Consider the following 24,746-nt stretch of genomic DNA (forward strand, 5'->3'; position numbering starts at 1 on the left):
CACAACTGGTCACAGCATATAAATTATAATTCGCTTGTCCTTTCGACTTCTTTATATGTAATCTCCTGGTAAGTGAGATTCAGTACCATCTTGCATTTTCGGAATTGTTACATTAATCCACAAATTATGGGAGTGTTCTTGCATTCAGTACACAAAAAGTATGGGGGCTCACGTCACCGGATAATTTGAAAAGGTGTTGAATTTTAAAAATGACCACCAAGTTTTGTAATCGTAATATAATACTCTCTGCCTTTTGACGAGTAAACTTTGTATGATGAGTCCAGTGAAATTTGCTACTCGTGTTGCGAGAATTAGTTGATTACCTCATTTTTTGATAAGGAGCGAGTGAGGTGTCGACATTTATCCTTGTAATCCTGTATACAACTGCATCTTCACTCGGTACATCACTACCAAATATAGAATGTCGGCCTCCAGCAATATTCAACATAAACTACTAATGTAAGAGCTTTAATGGAATGAGATTTCTTTTGTTTGTAAGTGAACTTAACGCTAGCATTACACAATTCTCCAATTCTTTTCTCGCACTCACAGATGGAATACCGCTCTGGAGTACCGAGACGGTATTCTCCGATGGTATTCCACTCTTTTGAAATAATGAGTGTTTTCAAACGGGTCCCGGTGACTTAAGATTATGAGATCCATATACTATCGTGTGGTGGGAGTAATGTTTGTTAGGCAACCTTATGGTGGTGCCATGCAAGAATTCGAGAAATAGAGAGATTTGTGTTCACGCCAGCAAGAGTCACCTTCAATGTAGGAATCTATCTGCAAAGGATCCAGGACTTTCTAAAATGCACCATACAGGAAAATTTTGTATGATTTCGTTGCCACAACTTGAGAGGAGGAGAGCCTATGTCGGTGGCCATACCAAGAAGCCGAGAAATCGCCGCCTACCTGCCTGTTCGAGTATCCTTATTGCTAGCGTCTAAATCCTGCATGTAGATTCGTTGTATAAAATGGGTGCAATACAGGCTGCCAGAAACGGACAACATTTACAGCTTCTGCTAGGCAATGTTAGGTACGTGTTGATGGAGGCAATTGTAGTTGCCATCCCTTGTTTTTCTGTTGATGATCACGTGACCGTGCGACCCTCGAACATCATTAGGAAGGCATACAGCATATCGAACGAGGGTTAAAACACGTTTCAGACTTCCCCAAACTAATATGAATTGCCACCCAACAAATTGCTACAGTCTACAATTGCCACAACCTACCCTCACCATTTTCAACATCTCACCCCATGGTGCCATTTCTACCACGCTATAACTGGGTCGCACTTCGCACTCAGCCCTTCCCTCACCAAAACCTCCTAACCTCCCAATGGCTGACGATGAGCTAGACCCGTTCCACCAGCACCAGCAGGAGCGTTCACAGCGCCTCTACCGGCCGATGGAAGTGCTCAACGAGGAGAACACCTGGGAACTCGGCCAGCACACCCGCGCTGCCCCGGGGTCCCAATCACGGACCCGCCCCACCCTCAAGCCGCGCCGGCCCCATAACCTTAGAAACAAGTACCAGCGCAGCGAGTATCTCCGCCAGAACCAGAAACACGAGCGGGTGGCGTATAAGCGTGAGTACATCTCTGCTGTCCAGGAACACCAGGACACTCAGGCTACTTACGCAGCGCAAGCTAATGACCACACCCCTCACATCGACCAATTGATTGCCGAGTACGCCGACAATCACCTTGACGACGAAGCCAATGATGACGCCATTGACGACGTCACCTTCGTCGACCTCCCAGAGGAGGAAGAAGACGACGTATGGGGCGAGCTCGACGACGCCGAGGTGATATACTTGCTCGAACGGTTGCGGGTGCTGGAAGCGCAGCTGGCGCCAGCGAACCAGGGGCGTTTAGCGGGATCCGGGGGTACCCGTGGTGCAGGTACACAAAATCGCTCACACCACTAGGAGCCAGCCAGGCGGCAAGTTGGCATTGCTGTGGTTGGCTAAACGCGGCATCGCTGTTGGCAGGTTATTGGCCAATGAGAAGACGCGTCACTGCAAATGAGGAAATTTTTTTTGGTGCGTGCTGCACCGCGACGCCGTGATGTGATTGATTAGATGGATCAGATAGACGGTAATTGAGGGGAAGGAAAAGGCATAGGCCATCCACTTATTTAGCCTGATGGAAACCTGGGGCAAAATAAACCCTCTCGAGTTTGTGAGGCTTGTGCTGCAGCCTCTATCCGACTATTCTTGAGTTTTTGCGAAACGTCCTTCGCCACCTGCATAATCTTCGCCATCGGGCGTTGAGCGTTGAGAGCCCCCCCCCTTCCCCAGTCTGGTCTATTGAGGACACATAAGCCACCAATGCACCCTACCCCACACGACTGAACTAAACGAGCCATAAACATCAACGGCTTCAATAGTGGTCTGAAATAAGAAATATAATCACCCCCCCGTTCTGCTGTTGGTAACCACTTATATAGCATATGCGATCTCGGGGATGGCGAACACCACCGCCAAGAAATCACCTTATACAGGTCAAACGAAAATCTACAATATTTTCAAGGGCGGGTGACAGGCAGGCCAAGGCCTTCGGTCTCTAATGGGGAGGCCAAGCTTAGCCAAGTCAGGAACCACACTTCATCTTTGACGGGGTCAGGCACCATCGCGGTGGTTGCGAATTTCTCAGCCGTGCTGTAAGATTATCACTGATAATCAGGCTGCCGTAAAAAAACGAGGCGTATGCCGAAGCTGGTGGGTACAAAATGCGGCTGCGTTGTCGACTCAATTGTCATGCATGCCAGTCTAATCTTTTTCACACTTTTCGAGGTCGACACTGCTGCAGGTGGGAAAAGGAGAGGCTGCCTAAATTATAAATTAACGTATCCTTCGCCTGCTGATGAGATTTTTTTGATAAGCAATGGTTGCAATCTCCAAAGTGTTCATGGCCGCCGCCATGTGCTTGGCTCTGGCAGAGGCTGCTGAAGCCAGTGCTAGCTCAATGGCAGTGGCGAGCTCGAAAGAAGGTGGCGATGAAGGCTCCAAGGGTGGTAAGGAAGGCCTGGGCGAGACTCTGAAAGAAGGTGGCGAGGGAACCTCCAAGGGTGGCAAGGAAGGCCTGAAGGAAGGTGGCAGCGAAGGCTCGAAGGAAGGTGGCAAGGAAGGCCTGAAGGAAGGTGGCAGCGAAGGCTCGAAGGCAGGCGCCACTAATACTGCCACTACCAAGAAGAAGGGTAAGCACTGGAAGCTCCAGCACAAGGCCACCTTAGCCGTCTCTGGATGTGAACAATTGCTCCAAAAGCAAGCCACTTGGTTCCTGGGCAAGAGCTCCGCCGGAGCCTTCTGCAAGAAGAAGAACCAACCAGCGATGGGGCTGATGATGCACTGCTTGTGGGACTCGCCTAATGCCAAGGCAAAACAGGCCTACATTGATGGCTGTAAGGAATATGCCGACATCACCTTGGAAGACATGGAAGCCTCATACAATAATGCCTCCAAGTACTTGGTGTACAACCCTGCCAAGACCATCGAGGGCTACAACAAGCTGCTGATTCCTCCTTTCCCTATCGGTTTCGAAAAGAAGTGGTACAAGGTGGCCTACGTGTCTGCCATTGGTCGTTTCTACAACTTGAACTACTCGATGTGGTTTGGTATTGCCATGTTGTGCTACTGGTTTGGTGTATTGTGGATTGCCGGTATGTGCAACTTGTGCTACTACCTTTTCCCCAACACGGTGGCCAAGATGAACGGCACTGCCACCAAGTTGTTCCGTAAGTACGTGACCCTCCCCGCGTTGTTCCGCAAGCGGCACCTCGCTCATCCTGGGTTTATCTTCGGGTGGCTCCAATGGATCGTCCCCACTCGTCTTGAAGCGTTCTTGACCCTCGGCTACTTGGCTATTTGCATCGCAGGCAACCTGGCGTACATGGGCCACGTTAAGGACACCATCTACTATGACAGCAAGGTGAAAGAATTAGCTAAGTACGCCGCTGACCGTCTGGGGATCACTGTGATGTGGATCATCCCCCAATTGATTCTCTTTGCTGGCCGTAACAACTTCATGCAATGGATGCTGGGATGGCCCTACGCTCGCTTCATCAACATCCACAAGTGGTGTTCGCGTATGGCGACTATTTTGGTGCTTGTTCACACTGTCGCTTACACCATTGTTGGTGGTGGCTTCCACGGGGCAAAGTTCTTGCAATGGTATGGCACCGACTGGATGATTTGGGGTACAGTATCGTTAGCGGCGATGCTGATCTGTTGCTTCCACTCGCTCTACTCTTTGCGTCACTGGAACTACGAAGTGTTCTTGATGACCCACATTCTCATGGCGGTATTTTTCGTTGTTGGCGGTTGGATCCACTGCGAGTCCCAAGGTTATGGTGAATACTACTACGCTGCCACTGCCATCTGGGTGCTTGACCGTGTGGTGAGAATTGCCAGACTCGTTTTGTTCCGTACCAGAGATGCTCACGTTGAATTGACCAGCGACGGTACCTTGAGAGTGACCTGTGCCCGTCCCGCGTGGTGGCATGCTAAGCCTGGCCAGCACGCCTTCATCCACTTCTTGCGGCCCACGATGTTCTGGCAATCGCACCCCTTCACCATCGTCGAGGAGGCTCTGCCCGCTGATGCCACTATTGGTGCCCACACCATGACCGTTTACCTCAGAGTTAAAGGTGGTCTTACCCATGGTTTGTGCAAGCACCTTTTGAAGTGTCCCGGCAACAAGGCCACCGTGAAGGTGGCGGTTGAAGGTCCCTACGGTCAAAACGTCCCCTTGCACAAGTTCGACTCGGCAGTGTTCATCACCGGTGGACATGGGATCCCCGGTTTGTACGCTCAAGCCCGCGACCTCATCACCAAGGGTGCCCAAACGAACATCAAGTTTTTCTGGATCATCCCTCACTATCTGCTGGTGCAATGGTTCTACCAAGAGTTGCAAAAGTTCAACAACGACTCGCTTGAAACGGTAGTGTACGTGACCCGCCCTGAAAACGAAGTGCTGCCGATCTGCTCGCTGGAAGACGCCTCGCTGGAATCCGAGGAAAAGAAGCTGGACATTGAGACTGTCGCCGACCACTTGGGTCAACTTAAGGCTAAGCTTGCCCACATCCAGTTCCACGAAGGCAGACCCAACCTTACCCAAATGGTTGCTGCGGAGATTGCCGATGCTCCGGGCACGTTGGCGTTCACCACTTGTGGTGGCGAGCAATTGGTCGACGAGGTGAGAGCGGCGATTGCTGACAACTTGATGAAGTCGAAGCACCGCGTCGACCTCTTTGAACAGTCGCAAATCTGGTAAACACTGTTTATCAAAACGAACTTGATATTGATGTATAGAACTAATTGGAGTTATTGCGGAAATTACCGCATCCGTAGCCAATCACCAGCATGGCACCCGCTGTGGACCTCTAAATCAGGTAACCCCATCAGAATGGCAAAAAGCACTCACGGAGTGTAAGGGACGGAGCAATTATTTCGCCGGGATGCTGCTGTCAGGAGAAAGAGGGGTCTGAAGGCCCGCATGCCCAGATCTTGAGAAAGGTAGGTTCCGTACATGAACGAGAAGTGGAGGCATCAGTGGGCCAAGAAAATCCGTGTAACCGAATAATTGTTGTCAGACAATGACACATTGTCCCACGAAGTCACACAAGTACGGAAAAACTTACTGGAAATCGTGGAAGTAGTCTTGGTGGCATTAAACCCCTCAATTACTCGGCTTTAGTTACCATTTGTTGTCACTGTGGCGGTTTTTGGGGCGGTTCCCGCTTACGAAATCAGCAAATCAAGGAAAAATGGCGTGGTTGTTGGTGGCTGCGTCAACTCCTTGAGGACGCTCTAGACTCAGTTTGGCAAACGGCTGACAATTTGACTCAACAATACACGAGGGCTTACCATTTGTTGACAGAAAAACAGCCAGTTGTACGTCGTTTACGTTTAGGAAGCGACGTCGCACAAAGACAACATGCAATCTTATTGTTTCGACCAGCGCGCCGTCGCCGCCTTGAACCAAACTTCCTGTTCGTGGCAATTCATGAAATTGGTTCAGGCTTAAAATCAGCAATCGTTCAATCCGAGAGTGTGAGACAGGTGTCACCTGTCACTCCCGCTTTTTCATACAGGGAGGGTAGTATAGCCGTGCGAGTGTCAGTGTCGAATACACCAAAAGCAAGGGGTTCGGTAGGGGTGACAATGTCATTCATCGGGGTAGTCCTCGTAAGTGCTTGAAAACGACGCCATTCCGTAAATGATCCGAAGTGTCCGATGGATCAGATAATCTCCCGGCTTGCGATGGATCAGATAACTTGCGGTAAGGGTTGTCCACGTAATCGCACAGCGTCGAAAAAATTTTCCACTGAAAAAGCTTATTGTGCCTAATGCACAGATGATTTCTTGGCACCGAGGGTCGCCGGTAGAACTTTTTCACGATTGTTGCCAGCAGAAGACCCGCGGCCACCCGTAGGGAGGTAGATCCCAGGTACCTGGACCTGAGGCTGAGCCATGGGGCTGAGTGTTTACGAGGGTCCATAGCATCGACCAAGCAATGGTCTAGTCTAAGCCTATAGTGCCTTCTCTGTTCTCTCGACGAAGGGCTATTTCTGTCGGTGCGTGTACCTGCCAAGGCCAAGGTGTGTCCCCTGGATTAGTGACACATTTGGAGACAAGCGCCGAGGACAAGCCCACGACGAGTAGTTTGACTAGATTCATCTATCGCCACTAAGGCTATTCGCTCGATTGGCTTCCAGCCAATGACAGCGAGCGAATGCACGCCCTTGAGAACAATAGCCCCCATTTCCGATCGGGGAACCCTAAGGGTCGCACTCACAACGCAAAACGAGTCACTTTGACAAATATACGCAACGCGGCCTGCGATGCATTCCACGGTGAAAAAATGTAGGTGGTGCTGGCTTTTTTTTGTGGGGGCAGCCGTGGAGGAGGGGGACACCGCCTACTGGGGGGAGAAAGGAGGGGTGCCAAGATTATTCAGTGGCATTGTGACCATTACGAGATGCTCGGGATATCCGAGACCAGGTATAAGCAATGCTCACCAGATAGAGACTCACTCAAGGTTGTTCTTCATGGGGGGGCGTACTGGGGAATGCACGTCAACAATGCACACTTAGGAAAATTTTTGCGTTGCCTGGTACACTGCTGCTGCTGCTAGGGATATGTTCACCTTCGCAATGAAAAAAATAACCACGAAACGGCTACCACGAGGAGGGACAAAACCAATGGCTCACCGCAAGTCATCGAAATGATCTCGCTCGGTCCAGCCACTGCCAAGATTCGGAGGCAGTGTTTCGTGCCTGACCCATGGGGTGAGGAACACCAGTGACATGCGGTCTAGACTACCATTACCCAGGCAGCTTGAGGCGGCCAAACTAGCACAGGAAAAAGACGTTTGCGACGTGGGCGACACGCAGGGCGCATAAAACCAATCGCTGGGTTGTGCGACGCACGGCATCTCAGCATGTTAGATTGATTTGATAATTGTCGCCAGCGGCGTCACCGAGATATATATATTTAGCCCGTGTCCCCCCCTAAATTCGCCAACCAAAGTTCACCTCCACAGCTCATGGTCTCCCTTTCGGCTTCTCTATACGTGCTTGCCGCCATGGTGAGTGTGGCTGAGGCCGCGCCGTGGCAGCACTACCACCGGGTCAACCTTGCCGTCTCTGGGTGCCAGGCACTCATCAAGACCCAGAATGCCGGCTGGAAAGCCAAAAACTTCTGTCAGACCAAGAACCAGCCGGCATTGGGTTCGATGGCGTGGTGCTTGGAGAACTCTCCCAATGATGGCGCTAAGCAGCGGTTCCTCGAGTTATGTGAAAGCGACAATAATGTCACCCTCACCATGAGCCAGCTTGATGACGCCTACACCAATGCCTCGAGCTACCTTGTCACCAACCCGGTGAAGCTGGTGGAAGGGTACAATCTTAGTATCCCCGCTCCGTTCCCCATCAAGTTCACCGAGGCTCAATATACTGGTGCCTACACTGCCGCGGTGGAACGGTACATTAACTACAACTATGCCGTGTGGTTTGGCATTGGGATGTTGCTGTACTGGTTCGGGATCATGTTTATTGCGGGTCTTTATCGGTTGACCAAGTTTGTTGTCCCTCGTTTGTTCCAAAAGCTTCATAACCCTGTGATCAATAAGTACCGGAAATACGTCACGTTACCGGCACTCTTCGCCAACCAGCACGTCAACCCGGAAATCAGAGGCCGCTGGTTCTGCTGGTTGGTCCCCACGAGATGGGAGGCACTCATGGTCGCCGGTTACCTCGTGTTGGTGATTACTTTCAACGCATGGGGCTACAAATACTCGCCTGACAACGTCTATTTCAAAACTGCCGGCAAGTTAAGGGCTAAGGAGACCGCTAACCGCACGGGGATCACCGCGTTATGGCTTATCCCTCAACTTGTACTCTTCGCCGGCCGCAATAACTTCATGCAGTGGGTCACCGGGTGGCTGTACTCGCGGTTTGTCTACATCCACAAGTGGATTGCCCGTTGTGCCGTGGTGCTCGTGCTTGTCCACGGGGTTGCTTATACCATCAGTGCCGGCGGTGTCAACTCGGAAAAGTACCAATCGTGGATGACGGAAGACTATGTTCGCTGGGGGATTGTCGCCTTAGTGTGTGGCGGTCTCCTCGTGTTCCACTCGCTCTTCTTCTTCCGCTACCTCAACTACGAGATCTTCCTTGGAAGCCACATCCTCTTTGCCGTGTTCTTCATCATTGGCGGCTGGCGCCACGCCGACAACCGGGGCTACGGCCAGTACATGTACGCAGCGGTGGCGGTGTGGGGTTTCGACCGTGCCGTCCGGCTTGGCCGCTTGTGTGCGTTTGGTATCCGCCGGGCCCAGGTCCAATTAGTCGGTGGCGACACATTGCGGGTCACTACCCCAAGACCCAAATGGTGGCTCCCTCAACCGGGGTGCCATGCGTTTATCCACTTTGTCAGACCAACAATGTTCTGGCAATCGCACCCGTTCACCGTGGTGGACCATGCTACTGATGCTGATGGCGAAGGGACGATGACTCTCTACTTGAAGGTAAAGGGTGGGGTCACTCATGGGTTATACAAGTACCTCCAAAAGTGTCCTGGTCAAAAGGCCGAGATTCCGGTGACGGTGGAAGGTCCCTACGGTACTCGCATCCCCTTGGACCGCTACGACAATGCCGTGTTCGTTACTGGCGGCCACGGTATTCCTGGTCTCTATTACCAGGCTCGCGATATCGTGTCCAAGCAAGGTAAAACCAGAGTTAAGTTCTACTGGATCATCAGACACTACCTGGCGATCGAGTGGTTCTACCACGAATTGCAACAGCTTAATAATGACCGGGTTGACACTGTGATTTACGTTACTCAGCCACTGGACTTATTAACCCCCATCGGCACCAATACGTCGGAACTGGAACTGCTGGACGAAAAGAAGAGCGACGCTGACCCCCTGGTGGACTACGTGGCGTTGCTCAAGCTGCGGTTGGACTTTGTCGAGTTCAGAGAGGGCCGCCCCAGTCCCGACGAGTTGGTGGCAACTGAGTGCCGCGAGGCGCAAGGGCTGATCGCCTTCACCACGTGCGGTTCGGGGACGCTTGTCGACGCTACCCGTAAAGCGATCGCGGATAACTTTGAGTTGGCTAAGGGCAGAGTCGACTACTACGAACAGGCCCAGATCTGGTGATCTCTCACAATAAAAAACCTATTTATACGACAATGAACGATTTACGCAACGCATATGGCAATATTACCTAGGGGCTGAGTCATGGGATCTATGGCTGCTGTTTTTTTGACGTTTGAGAACAATATGTGTTGTTCCGAAAAAGTATTGTCGGCGTCTCGATTTTGTCGTGGGGCGGAACCTAATCAAGATCAAATGCAGGGGGCACATGGAAACACCCGAAACTGACAGGTTTAGCAAATTGTTGGAAGAGGCGGAGTCACCGACAAAGAAACAATCACCATTGTAAGATTTCAAATGGCAGGGGGTGAAAGGCACTCAGTTGAGAAGACTGGGTTGGCATATTGGGGACGGAATGTTACGTGGCATGTACCCCCGTTTTTCTCACCCCAAGGGAAAAAACAAATTGGTGTCGTGATCACAATCTGCGATTTTCGCGTCAAAAATGCCGAAACGTCCAGGGGTACGGAAACATGCACCTTGCACCCTTGTCAAACCGAAAACGTTATTCGGTTTCAGCCTTCTGTAGTTTCTCGAAGTTTATATAAACCCAGGTTTCGTATTCCTAGCTGATCATAGCATGGTGTCCAAAGTAGCGCTAGTGCCCCTACTTCTAGCGGCAGTGGCCGTGGCTGAAGACTCCGGAGACTCCAGCGACAACGCAGGCGAACATGCCAAAGGATGGACGGAGGCCCACAAAGATGACCTCACCGTCAGTGGGTGCATCCAGTTGGTGGGGATGCCCAACCCTTACACGCCTGAGGGACAGGCAGCGATGAAGATCGCGTGGTGTGACCAGGCCAATGCCCCGGAAGCGTTTGGCTCCATTGCCATGTGTCTAGTCGAGGTGCAAAAGACTAATGCTCATGCCATCGACGCCTTTGTTAATTACTGCCAACAACAACACAACGCTACCATTGCCACTGAAGACGTAAGGGATGCCGCCACCAATGCTACTCAATACCTGAATGCTACTACTGGTCCTTTGAGGGGAAAGGAGCCCGTGAAATACCCGGCAGAAGCTTATACGAATGCCTACAAGCTGGCATTGGCAAAAGAGATGGACTACAACTACCTGATGTGGTTTGGCATCGTACTCCTCAGTTACTGGTTCGTCGTTTGCCTCGGTGCCGGCTTGTGTCGCCTCTTGTTTTTTGTTTCACCTCAATGGATCAGAAAGTCCGATCAGAAGTGGATCAACGCCATCCGCCAGCATTTCACTATGGCACCGCTATTCGGCCATCACCACGCTGAAACCAAGCAATGGGGGTGGTTCCACTTTGTCATCCCCACGCGGTTCGAGCTGGTTATTGTCTTGGTGTTTGTAGTGTTGATGATTGCCTTCAATTGTTCCCAGATGCCTTACTATGAAGGTGACCCGTTTTACGAAAGTAAAAGCGACCAGCACTGGGATCTTGTGGCTCACCGACTGGGGATCACCTCGCTTTTCGTCATGGTACCCTTAATTCTTTTTGCTGGTCGCAACAATTTCTTAATTTGGATTACTGGCTGGCCCCAAGTAAGATTCTTGTACTTTCACAAATGGAGTGCTCGGGTGTTCACTGTACTAATTCTTGTCCATGCTGGTGCTTATACCCTGGTGTTAAAGGGTGTAGGTTCTGCCATTTGGACCCAGGAGTATCATAAGGCTTACCTTGTGTGGGGTACGGTTGCACTTGTGTGTATGTGCCTCATGTGCTTGCTCGGTGTCTACGCCATTAGGAGACTCAACTATGAGGTGTTTCTCTTGCTTCACATCGGCATGGGGCTTGCCTTCGTTGTTGGAGGGTGGAGACACGTCGCCGAAACTGGCTACAAGCAGTGGTTCTACGCTGCTGCTGCCATCTGGGCATTCGACAGATTTGCACGAGCAGTACGTATGCTCTGGTTTGGTCCCCGAGAAGCCCAGGTACAGCTTGTGGAGGGTGCCACCTTGAAGGTGACGATGCTGCGGCCTGAATGGTGGGGCAATACTCCGGGTAAGGTGGCATTCATCCACTTTTTGCGCCCGTGTACGTTCTGGCAATCCCACCCGTTCACCATGGTCACCGATGCAGTGCCAGGACAGACTACCGTCTCCTTCTATATTAAAGTGAGAGGCGGTATGACGCACGGGCTTTGTCGGTGGCTTCAAAACATAAAGGGCCAGGCGCTGACGTGTCCTGTGCTTGTTGATGGTCCTTACGGAGCTCGGGAACCGCTCAGTCGCTACGACAACGCTGTGATGGTCGCTGGCGGCCACGGCATCCCTGGGATGTATTCTGAGGCTAGACTGCTAGCACAAGTTTACAACGACCATACTAGAGTACGCCTCTACTGGATTATTCGCTCGATTGCCGATATCAATTGGTTTTACTCGGAAATCAGGCAGCTTCGGCATTCTCGTGTGGAAACTGTGATTTACATCACTCGTCCTGGAGACGACACCCCCGAGGTTCTGGATGTCAGTTCATTGGAATCAGATGACCACAAGGATAAAGAAAAAGGCGGCGATAGCGTCAGAATACGTACCACTGACCGCATGGCAGCTTTAGCCAAAAGACTACCCCACGTCGAATTCAGGGAAGGTAGACCCGATTGTATGGAAATTGTGACCAGTGAAGTCAAGGCCGCTCAAGGAACCATTGCGATTACCAGCTGCGGCCCTGGGCTGCTTGTGGATCTGGTCCGCAACGCTGTGATCGCCAACCTTAACCAGGGTGAACTGAGGGTCGACTTCTACCAGCAATCCCAGCTTATGTAATTGATTACATCACGATAGTGTCCCCCAATCCTAAGTTAGTAAAAGGTGTGTAATGCTTAATAAAGAGGTATTTTGTGCACGACAGTTGCTTTACGAACAGGGCAATATTATGCGATTAACGGACTCGGCGCGACTCTCGGTCCGATAAAGACTTATGTGTAGTACGTAAGTTACTTCACAAATGCGTGTATTGGTTGCCAAGTATGGCCAAAAAAAGGGGGGTTAGAATGCTATACCTCCAGAGCCCATTTTGCAACTCTGAAGAAATTACTGTATCATAAGGACAAAAGAAGTAGACGTTGTAAGTTGTTTAGGCAAAGGCGGTGGCAGCGGTGACTTTCGGGGCGATCCACTCGCCTTCGTCGTCGCTCTCGTCCATGTTAACGTCTTCGTCTTCGTCTTCTTCGTCTTCGCCTTCACCATTAATGTCGACGTCTTCGTCTTCATCTTCATTATCCAACTGTCGCGGTTGGAGGAGATATGACGATAAGTACTGGTTGTTCTTAGCAGTGGCGACAATCTCCTTGGCGTAGCGAGCCAAGAACCGTTGTAAGAGACGTACGGAGCCTCTGAATTGCAGTTTGTGGTTGCTGATATAGCGGCCATGAGTGGTGATAAGCCGCTTCACCCATACGAGGGCAAGCTCAAGGTGGGGGTAATCGTCGCGGAGTAAACCGCCGATGAACTTAAGCATGCGGTCAAGGTACACCACAGGAAGTTGGTCGGCGACCAAGGCGATATCGTCGACAGGGATCGCCTCAAACACTTCTTGGATCAAGTAGGGTTCGTTAAGACGGAACGCCATCACAAGAGCGGGTAAGTATTCTTTATCAGTTAACAGTTCCTTAACCAGTTCAGGAGTAACGTCAACATCCAAGTCAAAGGGGTCAAACACCACTGAGTCGTCCACCGAGTACACCAAGAGACCTTCAGTGGAAGCAGCAACGAACGCCAGCAGAGTGGGAGAAAACGCCACTGAGAGCACCTTAACTTCTGGACGGATATTACGTGCCAGAGGGTCACCCCGGTGCAGACCAGGGAGGGTTGTATCGATACGATCTTCCATATCACTGTTCTCACCATCCACGTCAATAGTATCAATATTGGTACCGGCATCGGTGATCTTACTCAGATTAAGCTTCTGTAAAGTACCGTCCAACGTCATGTTCTCCAGCACCACGAACCGCTTCACCATCACATCGGTGTTGACGTCGTACATGCAGATAGAGTTATGGGTACCCCCAGCGACGAGGGAGAGCCCGTCAAACGAGTATTGCAAACAAGTGAAGAACTTCAGTCTCGCCAGGTTTTTGGCTTCGAACCGGTCGTTAAGGTATCTCCCAGCAATGATATCACGACGACCATCGATCTGGTGGGTCTGTTGAGCTTCTTCAAGGTCGTAAGTAGTGATGTGACCATCGAGCAGCAGCACTGCCACTTCCTTAGAGTCGGGTCTCATCGCAAGAGCCAACACGTCCAGCGACACTTCGATGGGTTCCACTTTAAGCAGGCGGCCAAATAAGTCCCAAACACGAACGGTTTTATCCCACGACGCCGAGGCAAGCACCGTCAGTTCCTGGCCAAACGCTAAGCAGGAAACGGGACCTTCATGACCAGTTAACAGGTCAAGCAACTGGGCGGTTTGCACCAGCCACACGTGCACTTCAAACGTATCCTGAGACCCAGCACACACCAACGTACCCAGAGGATCAACGGCAACACACGAGAATTGCACTCTTTCGGTGGCAGTGAAAGTTCTGAAGTTACGGAACCGGATCAAGTCGTAGGCACGACAAGTACCATCAAGCGACGAAGAGAAGAGAACCTGTCCTCGCTTAGCAAATTGTACTGAGGTGACAGGGGCCTGGTGGTCAGAGAAGGTATACAAGCAGAACCCCAGTCTCACGTCCCACACCTTAATCTTACCGTCGTCCAGCCCCGTGACCACCCGCAGCCCGTCGGGCAGGTACACGACGCAGTTCATGGCGTCGTAGTGGCCCTGCTGTTTGAGGATATACAGCTCCAGCTGCCATTCGTAGACGACCAACTGGCCTGCTCTCAGCGACCCGAACGCCAACCATTCTCCCAGCTCGTTAATCTTGACGGTATCCACAGAGTGTTGTCCCATCAGCAACAGTTGAATGTGGTTAAATTCACCTAATTCGTAGAGTCTGAATTCACCACTAGTAAAACCAACCACCAACATATCGTTTGCGGGAGAGTAGTCACCTGAACGGACTTTAGCTTCACAATGGAGGAAGTTCTTTTCAGTGATTTGCCATCTTTCCACGGTCTCGTCCTCGTTATCAGGGAGATATTCCCATTTAAACACCGCCCCATCCTTCAGTAAAGTATAGATGATCTCCTGGGTCTTGTTGAAGAACGCCCGCAACACGTAGTCTCTATGGCCAGCAAACACCGTCTTCGCTTCAGCCTCCTCAGAGTGTAAACTCCAGAGTCTGGCGGTCAAATCCTTCAGCGTCAGGAGGAAGAATCTCAGGTCCTGCGACCACGTAATCAGCAACACGTCGGTATAGTGGCCAGCGTAGTCTCTCAATTTGACAAACGGAGCAAACTGACGGTCTTCCGATTGGTTAGGAGTGTGCCACACCGTCACGGTACGTCCGTGGCCCACGGCGAAATAACGGCCACAGGGAGAAAACTGGATATCGTGACTGGGTTCCTTGAAATTGAAGTGGTGAAGCACGGTACGCGCATGGAAGTTGACCAAGATGGCTCTACCGTCCTCGTCCACCAGCATCAAGAGCGTACCCTGTTTGTTGATGGCGATACGGTCGATGTTCTTGCGGTGTTCGTAGGCGAAGGTGAACAGCTTGTTCGCCACCAAGTCGAAGCACAGCACCCGGTTACCCACGGGGGAAAGAAGGTAGTCCCCGTGGAACACCAAGTTGCCCCGTCGGTACACCGTCCCGAGCAAATTGGAAAACTCGAAGCTCGACTTCATGCCTTGGAGTGTGGAGGGGTCGGTCGGTGCGCGCGATGAGATAGATGAGATGAGCAGTCATGTGACCACCGGAGGCGAAGATCTATGGAGAAATCGGTGGCATTTGGCAATAGTGAAATCGTACTGTGCTGTTTAATACTATTAACTTGCAATCAAGTGGTTTGTCTTTTCACTTTGGGTTTATCGATGAATTGGTGGCCTGATGGGGTCTTCTCGCTGGACACCCTCCTACCGAATGTAGCAGACTTTGATGTTAATATCTCATTCAGAGGCTGCAAATCGTTATTTTGAAAAGTTCATTTATCACCACCAAATCGAAAATCAGTAATGCTATTAGCTGACCTCGACGTGTACTGACGCGATAGTTATCGTAGGTAATTACTACCATTGCCTATGAAACTAAACTACACTTTTCAGCTTATGGTGATACTCCTCTTGAAGAAGCATTGATCTTGCTGTAGTATCCCCTCTATGTGTTCATTACTTGCGAAATAAGTATCAGTTTTGAATCGCCAAAAGTCTGGCACCTTGGAAAGTGTCCAATCAAGACGACTGCCGACGACATTTGTTGACAACCTTATCTTGTGGAATATGCCATCGTAGGGGCATACACCCCTCGTTTAGCTTTTGTGTTTAGTGAACTATAATTGTCGGCATACATTTTTTGTCGGTGGTGGAATATACCTGCATATACTATACTATATAGATGGTTTCGCTTACAACTTAAACACGTTGTCCTTGGTGTAGCCAAGCTCACCCAAGATACCGCTGACTTCGCCTTGGTCGGTGGGCGACACCTTGGCGCCGGAGATCGCCTTGTACAAACCGGGGGGGCCACAGACGAACACCTTCAGCTTGGGCGAAGGACCGGGCAAGTTCTTTTGCAAGGCTTCCTTGTTGATGTAGCCCTTGAAGATGTGCTTGGAGGCGTCGTCCTTGCCGTTGTCAATGTAGTAGAACACTTGCACCTGGTCGGGGTGGGCGGCGGCGATCTCATCGATCTCCTTGCGGGCGATGATGTCATCGACCGACTGGGACCCGTAGAACAATTGCACCTTAGTCTTGTCGGCAGGGTTGGAGGCGATCGTGTGCAACAATTGCCACAACGGGGTGATACCGGTACCACCGCCGATCAACGCCACCGAGTCGAATTGGTTGGGTTCCCACTTCCACTTGACGATGGGGCCCTTGAACGACAAGGTGTCGCCTTCCTTCAACTCGTCAATGTGCTTCGACATCTTCCCTTGTTCGTAGGTCTTGATGATAAAGTCGACGGTACCCTTTTGCGACGGGTCCGACACGGGGGTGTAGGGTCTGATGACGTTGTTACCCTTAGCAGTAACGTACTTGGTGAGCACGCACGAGGCGGTGATCAACCCCGACTCGGCGTCCTTGTTGCCAAAGTCGAAAGTGTAGTGCGAGGTGTCGTGGGTCAATTTGGTCTTCTTGGTGAGCTTAAGGTCGACCCATTGGTCGTCACCTTTGAACACCTTTTGGGCTTCGTTGGACAATTGGCGAGCAGACATGACGTAGAAACCGAGACCAGCGGCAGTGACGGCGAGAGGGATAGTTAACTTCGATTGGGTGATTCTAGCGAACATGATATATGCTTAAATTTCGCCTTGTTTTATTTTAGCGGCATTTGCTGTCGTGACTGCACACAGGCAAACGGGCCAATCAGGCGTTACGCCAGACCCGTCACCGCCATTGTCGCAACCACCGCCCCGAGTTACCTCCGCTCAAGCGACAATCTTATTCTACACGGTTGAGAGTACTCAATTGATTGACTTTTCATTGATTTTTCATCCCGTTTCCCTCGCTTAGTCGTCTAGTTTTTCTCACCTGGATCGGATCCGTCCGGCGAGCCAGAGTACGGGGGGTGTGGTGAACGCTGTCGGCGCTCTCACCACCGCCACACATTAGAAACGTCATCGGGCTCACAAGCACCGCAATGCCGATGTCGGTTGCTACCGCCAATTTCGATAAATTGGTGGTTTGTGCGATTACGGTGTCGGACCGCATGTCGGACTCGGCAGTTCGGATTGCACACCGGGAGTCGGAAAGTAAGGCAGCGGTGACGCTTGGCTTGTCGTGTTTGCGGCTGTACGTAGTCGCACTTCATGTCGGACTCAATTTCGCACTTGCCGTCAGTAAATGTCGAATATATGAGAATCGCCGTCGGACCTGTTGTCGGAATTCTGGGATCCGTTGTCGGACCTGTTGTCGAAATTTCGAGAACTGTCATCGCTCTGGCGAAGGCTAAACATGTAGATCTAGCGACACCACGGCCGTCACTAAACTTGCAAAAACCGCATGTGAATGCGACAATGTTCGAGTGATTTCCGACAACGCACGCGACAATCTCGCGAATTTCCGACACCGCGAACCGCAACGACGACAAACGTTACTCAATTTTCCCGACATCAGTGCGATGAAAATCCGAAACTCGTTTTCCGAGGGTTCGTCAGTGGACGCGACAGTTGAAATTGAGGATGCGACAAACTAGTGCTCAAAACCCCCAATAATACCCGCCACGCCTTACTAATAGAATCCGACTTAAACCCCCTTAAGCGACCCCGCCGGAACTTCGCACTCGCGAATAACTCCGCCGACGCTCGCACGATCTCCGTTGCGGAGATTGCCGCATTGGGACGAAGGCCACGAAGATTGACACGGATCAATTCAGTGAGTCAACGGAACATTTAACAATATACCTTGATCACTCTATACATATTTGAGAGCAGAATTGAACGATTGATAACTATTTTAAATGGTGGCGGTCAGGACTGACAATTTTCGGGGGTGTAAATTTGTCTGAGGAGTGTGTACGGAGAAAACGACACTTTAGAGCATAGTATTGTGCTCAATGCCGAAAGGGCCAGATTGCTTGATATCACCGATAGGAGAGTCTTAGTAATTTATCCAATCAATTACTGATCCGCAATTCCCGGTTCTCTAGAGAGTACGGCCCCATTTACAAAGTACTAAGTACTGTATGCATTCTATTAAGTAATTCTAAAGGTAAGGACCCCACCCGGGGTACATGCGAGCTAACCGCTCTGGAGACACTGCCTCCTGAATCAATTTGTCCACCTGCCCTTCAATATTCACAGGGAGTTCTTCCTTAGCCAGCATCAACCCTCTGATTTTGCGTCTCACTTTGGTGAGCTGCCCTTGAGGCGTCACCAGTTCATCGGTCTTCCAATCCAACAACGGATCGTGAAGTAACGTTTCCAACACGTTCATCAACACTGCTTCGTGCTGGCGAACCAGAGTGCCCACGCGTTCACAGGTGGCTCGGAATTTCCCTTCGTAGCCACAGACACCCATACCATCGACAAAGTTCGGCGTGAGTCTGAACGGGACGATTTCCGGTACCGGTAACGTTTCCCCTTTATCGAAAAGACACTCAAAGTCAATATGGAGAACCTGGCCCAGTTTGACAAACAAAAGGATATTTTCACAGTGACGGTCACCAAGCCCCACGTAGTAGCCCACCATCAGCATTACTGCCAACAGTCGAGTAAATTGAGTACGAGCAGCGTACCAGGAGGCCGGGTCAGCAAACTCGTCGACAAACCAGCGGTGTAATACGGGAGAGTTAGCACTGACGATTTCATTAAACACTTTGACCATCTCCTCCTGAGAACCCAGTCTTTGTGCCTTGGTAAGTTTCGAAGCAAGTCTCCCTTCCAGGAACGATTGACCCAACCGCATTCTCTGAGTCGCCAATGCCTGTTTAAAGGTGGTGACATCTTCAACGAACTCCAACACCCCAATCGCTGAACTGAGCGGAATCACGGCGTAGTTAACAATGGCGTGTTCGGCATCCAATGTGCGATTGACGGCAGTAGTGAACTCGACCACTTTAGCATCTTTTCTCGTGTCGTCCTGCTTCACCATAAGCTTGTATTGCTTACCGTCACTGCCCTTTACGGATATCTGTCTTGGCGCTTGAAGCGACCAGAAGATACGACAAGCATCCATCACTGACGTCAAATAGACGGGCCTGGCGCTGATGGCTAAGTGTTGACGCACTGGCACCACCAACAGGTTGAATTTAGATCCTTCCATATTCACGTGGAGATCTTGAGCAAGGCTGAACTGGTGGCGTTGATTGCGCCACGCTTTTGGCGGTTTAAACAGGGCAATGTCGATGAGTCGCCCCACGAGCCGTTGCGCCTGAGTGATTTGTCGTTTATGGTCCTTGCTCAACCGTTGAAGCACCGCTGATATCCGCTGTTGTCTGAGCTCGTCCTTCAGCCATATGTGGCTCAAAATGTACCATAAGGCATGGCTTGGGTATTTCAGGGCGATATTTACCAACAAAGTCTCCAATAACTCGTATGAGGGAGTGTGAGGATGTAAGAATCTCAGAAGGATCTGTGTAATACCAACAAACCACAGCGACGTCGATATCTTCGGTACCAGCTTTGTGAGTTCTTTGACAATTACATCAAGTTTCAGCTTTCTTTCCAGTGATGGTTTATCGACTACGGTTTGTGCGTAGTCAAGCCAGGTCGTCAACAATTTCGGCACCGCTTCAAAGGCGAATTCGGAACCGGCAAACGCCAACAGTTTCATCAAATGGCGTAGGATGTGAACCTCGTAGAGCCCCGTGGTGTGGGCTTGTGACTGCAAAAGCTTACCAAAATATGTTGCCAACGCAAAATGTGGTTTACCCTGTCCAGGCACCAATGCCGCCGTGTACTGACGAATGATCTCGTCACTCAGCACGTGTGCCAGCTCGTCAAGCCATTGAGCGTACTGAAGCTGTACTTCCGGGTCCAGCGAAAGCTGTTTGTATTTGTCCAAACTCAAAATTGCCTCTGGCTGTTTGCCTTGGTCCCAAAGTAATTTGGCGTATTCCAATTGAGATTTCGGTTCGTCAAGCGCCATTGCCTCCACCACTAACCGGCCAGCAAGGTCAAGCCGCTGATGGCGCCGGGCCCATTGCGCTAGTTGAAGCACCGCGTGCGCTTCGCCACTCTGGTCTCTGGCGAGCCGGTAACCTAGACGACGAAATTGTAAGACGTGCCACTGGTCGTCGCTAGCCGCAGTGGAAAGCCGCGCCTCCAATTGCTTAGCAGTCAACGATCCCAGAAGGATTCCAGCGACATCATACATGCAATGTAAATAGCGCCAGAGCTGGCGGTTGGCATTATAATTGGCGCTGGTCAGTGGCACTAAGTGACGCCCCACAACCGGGTATATCGGCGTAAAATCGTAGTTTCCCCGCGTCAATTTACGAGCAATTTCCACCATGACATCCTCATCGACACTGGTAGCATCCCACGCCGCTAACCACCGTTGTGTAGCTGGAGGATCGCCGTGGAGAAGACCAGCCGCCACCGCCGCCCGCGCCAGCGCCGCCAGCGGTGTACCATTGGCAGTTTTATAGGCAGAATTAGCTACTGCCAGAAGCACTTCCTGGTATAAACCGCGATCACATAAAGCTGACATCTCGTCGTCGACTTGGCCAGTAACCGCCATCAGCGCCTGTGCCACCGCCCACTGGCGAGTATACTGAAACTGGCGCAAATGAGCACTGATATTCTCCAGCGAGAACTTGTGTAATACACCCGTCACCGAGTCGTAGTCGCCAATGCGAGCGTACATTTGCTGTAAAATCGGTGCCTTTTCCACTGCAGGAGCCGCTCCCAGAGTTACCATTGTTTCCACGGTTAAAATGGTCCGCTCGTACATGTCACACGCCAAGGCGCGGTCGGCGATGATTGACGGCAGGATCAGCTCGACAAACGCCTGGAGATGGCGAAGCTGACGCCGCACACGCAGCGCCCCTTCATCAGTCCCGGTTTTGGCTACGGGAGTCGCCGCCAGAATCCACTGGAGACAGTAATCAACCACGGCAAGCATCTCCAGACACGCCTGGCGATCGTCTTCACCAGTGCCGGTCAGAGTTAATACAGCGCCGAACTCGGTACGGATATCGTCAACGACTTCAGTGGAATTATTGATCACGTGGGCAACCACCACATACTTCAAAAGGTATCTCAGTACGGTGACGTCGTTGCGGTCTCTAAGCAACACCGTGAGTGTTTGTAATAGCCTTTTAGGCGCTCCTTTAGTCCGACCAACAAGCCTCAACATTAAGTCGCTGGCAAAAGTACATACCCAAGGGTCGTAGCGTCGAGGGAACAACGGATACTCCATTTCGCGTTTCTTGATGGCAGGACCCACATAGACACTATTCATAAACGGTAAAAGTGTAGCCCGAGCTACATCGCTATAGCCCTTAGTGGTGGGAGCCACTTTATACAACTCTTGCATCGCATAAGCATAGAATAACTGACGATTAGGATCCGGCAGTGCCCAGAACAGTTTGACAAGCACTGTTTCCACAAAGTCACGAATGAAATTAGCATTTTCTTCATCGTTGCGCCAGTCCCAGAGGATGACAAATGGCGTGGGTGGCAGTCGTTTCACGGCAAATCTAAGGGGATCAAGCAGACCGAGAGCAGCTAAAGCTCGAGCCGCGGGTTCAGGACGCAGCGCCAGCGCTGCAAGAATTTCGTGGGCCAAGTTGGCCACCAACTGAGCCAATGCCGGCTCCGCCATGTCGCGGTGAAGCTCCTGATGGTAGCGATCAAAATAGTAGCGTAAATCCTTAAGTGCCTGGTCCACCACGTACGTGTTCCCCGTGGCTAAACGGCGAATGAACGCCAGCATCATTTGCGAGCGGCTGAAATGGGCAAGCTTGGGGTCGAGCCGCGGCACCACTTGCTCTAATCCTTCGATAAACGGAAGCAGCCAGAGGTATTGGGCGAATTGAGGGTCAACGTCGGCAGTGAGGACGTGGCCTAGTATCAACCGGACCAACTGACGCAGATCTTCGCGCTCAAGCTTAGGGTACACTTGGAGCAAGCACAGCACCAATATGTCCATCAACGAGACCAATTTTGCTGGGGGAAGTTTCATCACAAGCACGTGCCAGCACCGCAAGGCGAAATGTTGAATTCTCGGGCCCATATCGAGACATGTTTGAAGACACGTCAGCACCTGACCGATAGCCACCAGCAACTGTTCGGGAATCTCCGATAACAAGAACTCCGCCGCTCTCAAAGCTGCCACTTTACCATCGGCCAGATTACCCACTTTCAAATTGTGAACGGTGTCTTTGAATTTTGACACAAGCAAAAGAGCGCTGCTGCCCAATTCGGTCTGCAAATCGTTCCCCGTAGCGTCAGCAATGCGGTCCAACCCGAGGCGTATTTCCTCATGATTATCATCATTTAACGAAATAAGGATCTGCCAGTAGGCTTCCTTCGCTTGTTCCCTTAATAACGAAGTGATGTTTTGCGCCTCAAAACGAGTACTGGCATTAGTCAACGCCATGTGGAATAACTGAGGATTGAAGTCTCGTTTAGTGACATAGGCAGCGATAATTCTTGGAAGCACTTTCACCACAGTGTCCCCTTTCGACAGTCGTAAACGAGCAGCGATATCGCCTAAATAGTCATGGCTATAGTCGTCCAAGTATTTGGGTACGGCATAGTCTCTGAGTCGCTCAAGCAATTGCTGAGGGTTCATGCCAAGCTCATAAAACCTGGTCAATGCTAACGGTCGGGTTATTATGGGGTCGACAACGCGACCGATAATCGGCATCACAAGCTTTGGTGGGTGGATTCCCCTCAGTACTCCCAGCAGCACTACTCCCACAAACGCGTGGTTAGCATATTGCTCGTTAGTATGGCTAAACTGGGCCACTAAGGCTGCGAGAGGCTGAGGCGACTCTTCAGGATCAAGTGCAGTGGTGAGCCAGGATAATACGGTTATCGCCGCTTCACCTAACAAAATCGGCCCTCCAGATAGCATGGTTGTGGCCTCAGCCACCAATTCGTTTATACGCTGATCTAATTCAGGCAGGGCGGGGGCAATCACTGTAAGCGGGATCACCCGAGCAGCGAATAGTCTCACTTCTCGATTATCGTGGCGTAGTAATTTGACAAGATAGGGTATAACTTGAGAAGTATCCAGCACTCGGTACAGAGCCAATATCAGCCACCACACGTCAAGCAGGGCTACAAGTGCCACTTCATAGTGTTGCGGGATACTCATTAAGTCAATCACTTCCCCTTTTAATTCGTAAGCATCTTCAAGGAAAGGTCGAGTTTTCAGAATTACGGCGTAAGGGTTTTTCCCATGATGGTACCCACACCGACCACAGTGGCCTTCCTTGAGGTCACCTGACACCTGACACGGGTAGTTGCGATTGACTGTAAGCAGGACCACGGTGGCGGCTTCATCATCGGATATAGTTGGCGGTTCGAGCCATTTCTTGGGAGTTAATAGTCGAGCAATGATACTATCAATCGTCTCATCTCCCATGGGATCACTAAGACCTTTCAATTTGTCGGTAGTAGGGTCAGCCAAGTAGTGTGCTACTTGTTGGGCTCGAACAACCGCCACTGATCTCAGCTTGGTATCGTAAATGTAGTGGCCCTTTTCGGCTAGCCTTAGAATGGAAAGCGCCATCGCTTTGGCCAATTCGGGGTCTTCAATGCGACACGCTTCATAGATCATTTGTTTCACTTGTTCCACTTCAGCAACCAGGCGACACGCGTCGTTAACCACGGCGTGCAGGGCCTGAAGCAAGATCTCTGGCGCCATGGGAGAGAGGCTATTGATGGATATGGCCGCAAACCATAGTCTCCGTCGCAACGAGTCAAGTTTACGCTGTTGCGCCACCGTCCACCGGAGCAGATGGATCAGATTGACTATGCCATATAAGGAGACGGTAAGGGTATCGTGGTCGCCTCTCCCGGCCATAAACTTGTCCGTAAGCAGCTCTAGCTCCGATAGTATCACTTTCTTCACGTATTTGCCACTGGTCACTCCCGCAGCGCTGACGACATTGGCGAATAACTGGAAGGTGGCGTCCACCGAGGAACTGGTGGTTTTGAGGACGTGAATCAAAAACTGGACGGCCCAGGCACCCACCAGGGGTCCTCCCGAGTATAGCAGAGTAAAGCTTTGGTCGGCGGGCTGGTTAAAAACGGCTCGGTGACGGTCAATCACCACCTGGAGAGCGGCGATTACCCCCGCGATTTCGTCACGCCCGCTGCCAATTAGCTGGCGATAGAAGTCAAAGAGGAACAGAGTGATCTTCGCCACTTTGGTTACACTGGTTTCATCGTGAAGCCCCGGGGTCACGTCCCGTAAGAAGGGGCCGAGCTCCAGTAGCGGGAGCATAGTGGCAAGGGTCCACACGCGTAGCGCGCACCGATGAGGCCTGATGTGATGACTACGAGTGACCTAAAACACGGGGTACAGAGCACGAAGGAGAGGGTGTTTTGATGATGTAGTGAGGGAAATGCAACTAAAAGGATTGGAGATTTTGAGTGAGGGGCTCA

At 51.1% G+C, this 24,746-nt stretch overlaps 7 protein-coding genes across 7 annotated transcripts; 4 read left to right on the forward strand and 3 right to left on the reverse strand. All coding sequences in view use genetic code 12, as the record gives it.

The window, feature by feature from the left end:
- Positions 1–1,341: 1,341 nt before the first annotated feature.
- DIURU_004357 (uncharacterized protein) lies at positions 1,342–1,932 on the forward strand (the record flags this gene model as incomplete). Its single annotated transcript, XM_034157221.1, has 1 exon — positions 1,342–1,932. The coding sequence occupies one exon, from the start codon at positions 1,342–1,344 to the stop codon at positions 1,930–1,932; it is 591 nt and encodes a 196-aa protein (XP_034010849.1).
- A 958-nt stretch (positions 1,933–2,890) lies between these two features.
- DIURU_004358 (ferric reductase family protein) lies at positions 2,891–5,278 on the forward strand (the record flags this gene model as incomplete). The annotated part of the gene is made up of 1 exon (XM_034157222.1): positions 2,891–5,278. One exon carries the CDS (start codon positions 2,891–2,893, stop codon positions 5,276–5,278), a length of 2,388 nt encoding a protein of 795 aa, XP_034010850.1.
- Positions 5,279–7,552: 2,274 nt separating this feature from the next.
- DIURU_004359 (uncharacterized protein) lies at positions 7,553–9,667 on the forward strand (the record flags this gene model as incomplete). The annotated part of the gene is made up of 1 exon (XM_034157223.1): positions 7,553–9,667. One exon carries the CDS (start codon positions 7,553–7,555, stop codon positions 9,665–9,667), a length of 2,115 nt encoding a protein of 704 aa, XP_034010851.1.
- Positions 9,668–10,244: 577 nt separating this feature from the next.
- On the forward strand, positions 10,245–12,407 carry DIURU_004360 (ferric reductase family protein; the record flags this gene model as incomplete). Its single annotated transcript, XM_034157225.1, has 1 exon — positions 10,245–12,407. One exon carries the CDS (start codon positions 10,245–10,247, stop codon positions 12,405–12,407), a length of 2,163 nt encoding a protein of 720 aa, XP_034010852.1.
- A 310-nt stretch (positions 12,408–12,717) lies between these two features.
- Positions 12,718–15,372, reverse strand: PWP2 (snoRNA-binding rRNA-processing protein; the record flags this gene model as incomplete). The annotated part of the gene is made up of 1 exon (XM_034157226.1): positions 12,718–15,372. The coding sequence occupies one exon, from the start codon at positions 15,370–15,372 to the stop codon at positions 12,718–12,720; it is 2,655 nt and encodes an 884-aa protein (XP_034010853.1).
- A 716-nt stretch (positions 15,373–16,088) lies between these two features.
- MCR1 (cytochrome-b5 reductase) lies at positions 16,089–16,973 on the reverse strand (the record flags this gene model as incomplete). The annotated part of the gene is made up of 1 exon (XM_034157227.1): positions 16,089–16,973. One exon carries the CDS (start codon positions 16,971–16,973, stop codon positions 16,089–16,091), a length of 885 nt encoding a protein of 294 aa, XP_034010854.1.
- A 1,414-nt stretch (positions 16,974–18,387) lies between these two features.
- On the reverse strand, positions 18,388–24,585 carry MEC1 (protein kinase; the record flags this gene model as incomplete). The annotated part of the gene is made up of 1 exon (XM_034157228.1): positions 18,388–24,585. One exon carries the CDS (start codon positions 24,583–24,585, stop codon positions 18,388–18,390), a length of 6,198 nt encoding a protein of 2,065 aa, XP_034010855.1.
- Positions 24,586–24,746: the final 161 nt, after the last annotated feature.

Source organism: Diutina rugosa, assembly GCF_008704595.1.
Source record: "Diutina rugosa strain CBS 613 chromosome Unknown scaffold14_size250082, whole genome shotgun sequence".
NCBI lineage: Eukaryota > Fungi > Ascomycota > Pichiomycetes > Serinales > Debaryomycetaceae > Diutina > Diutina rugosa.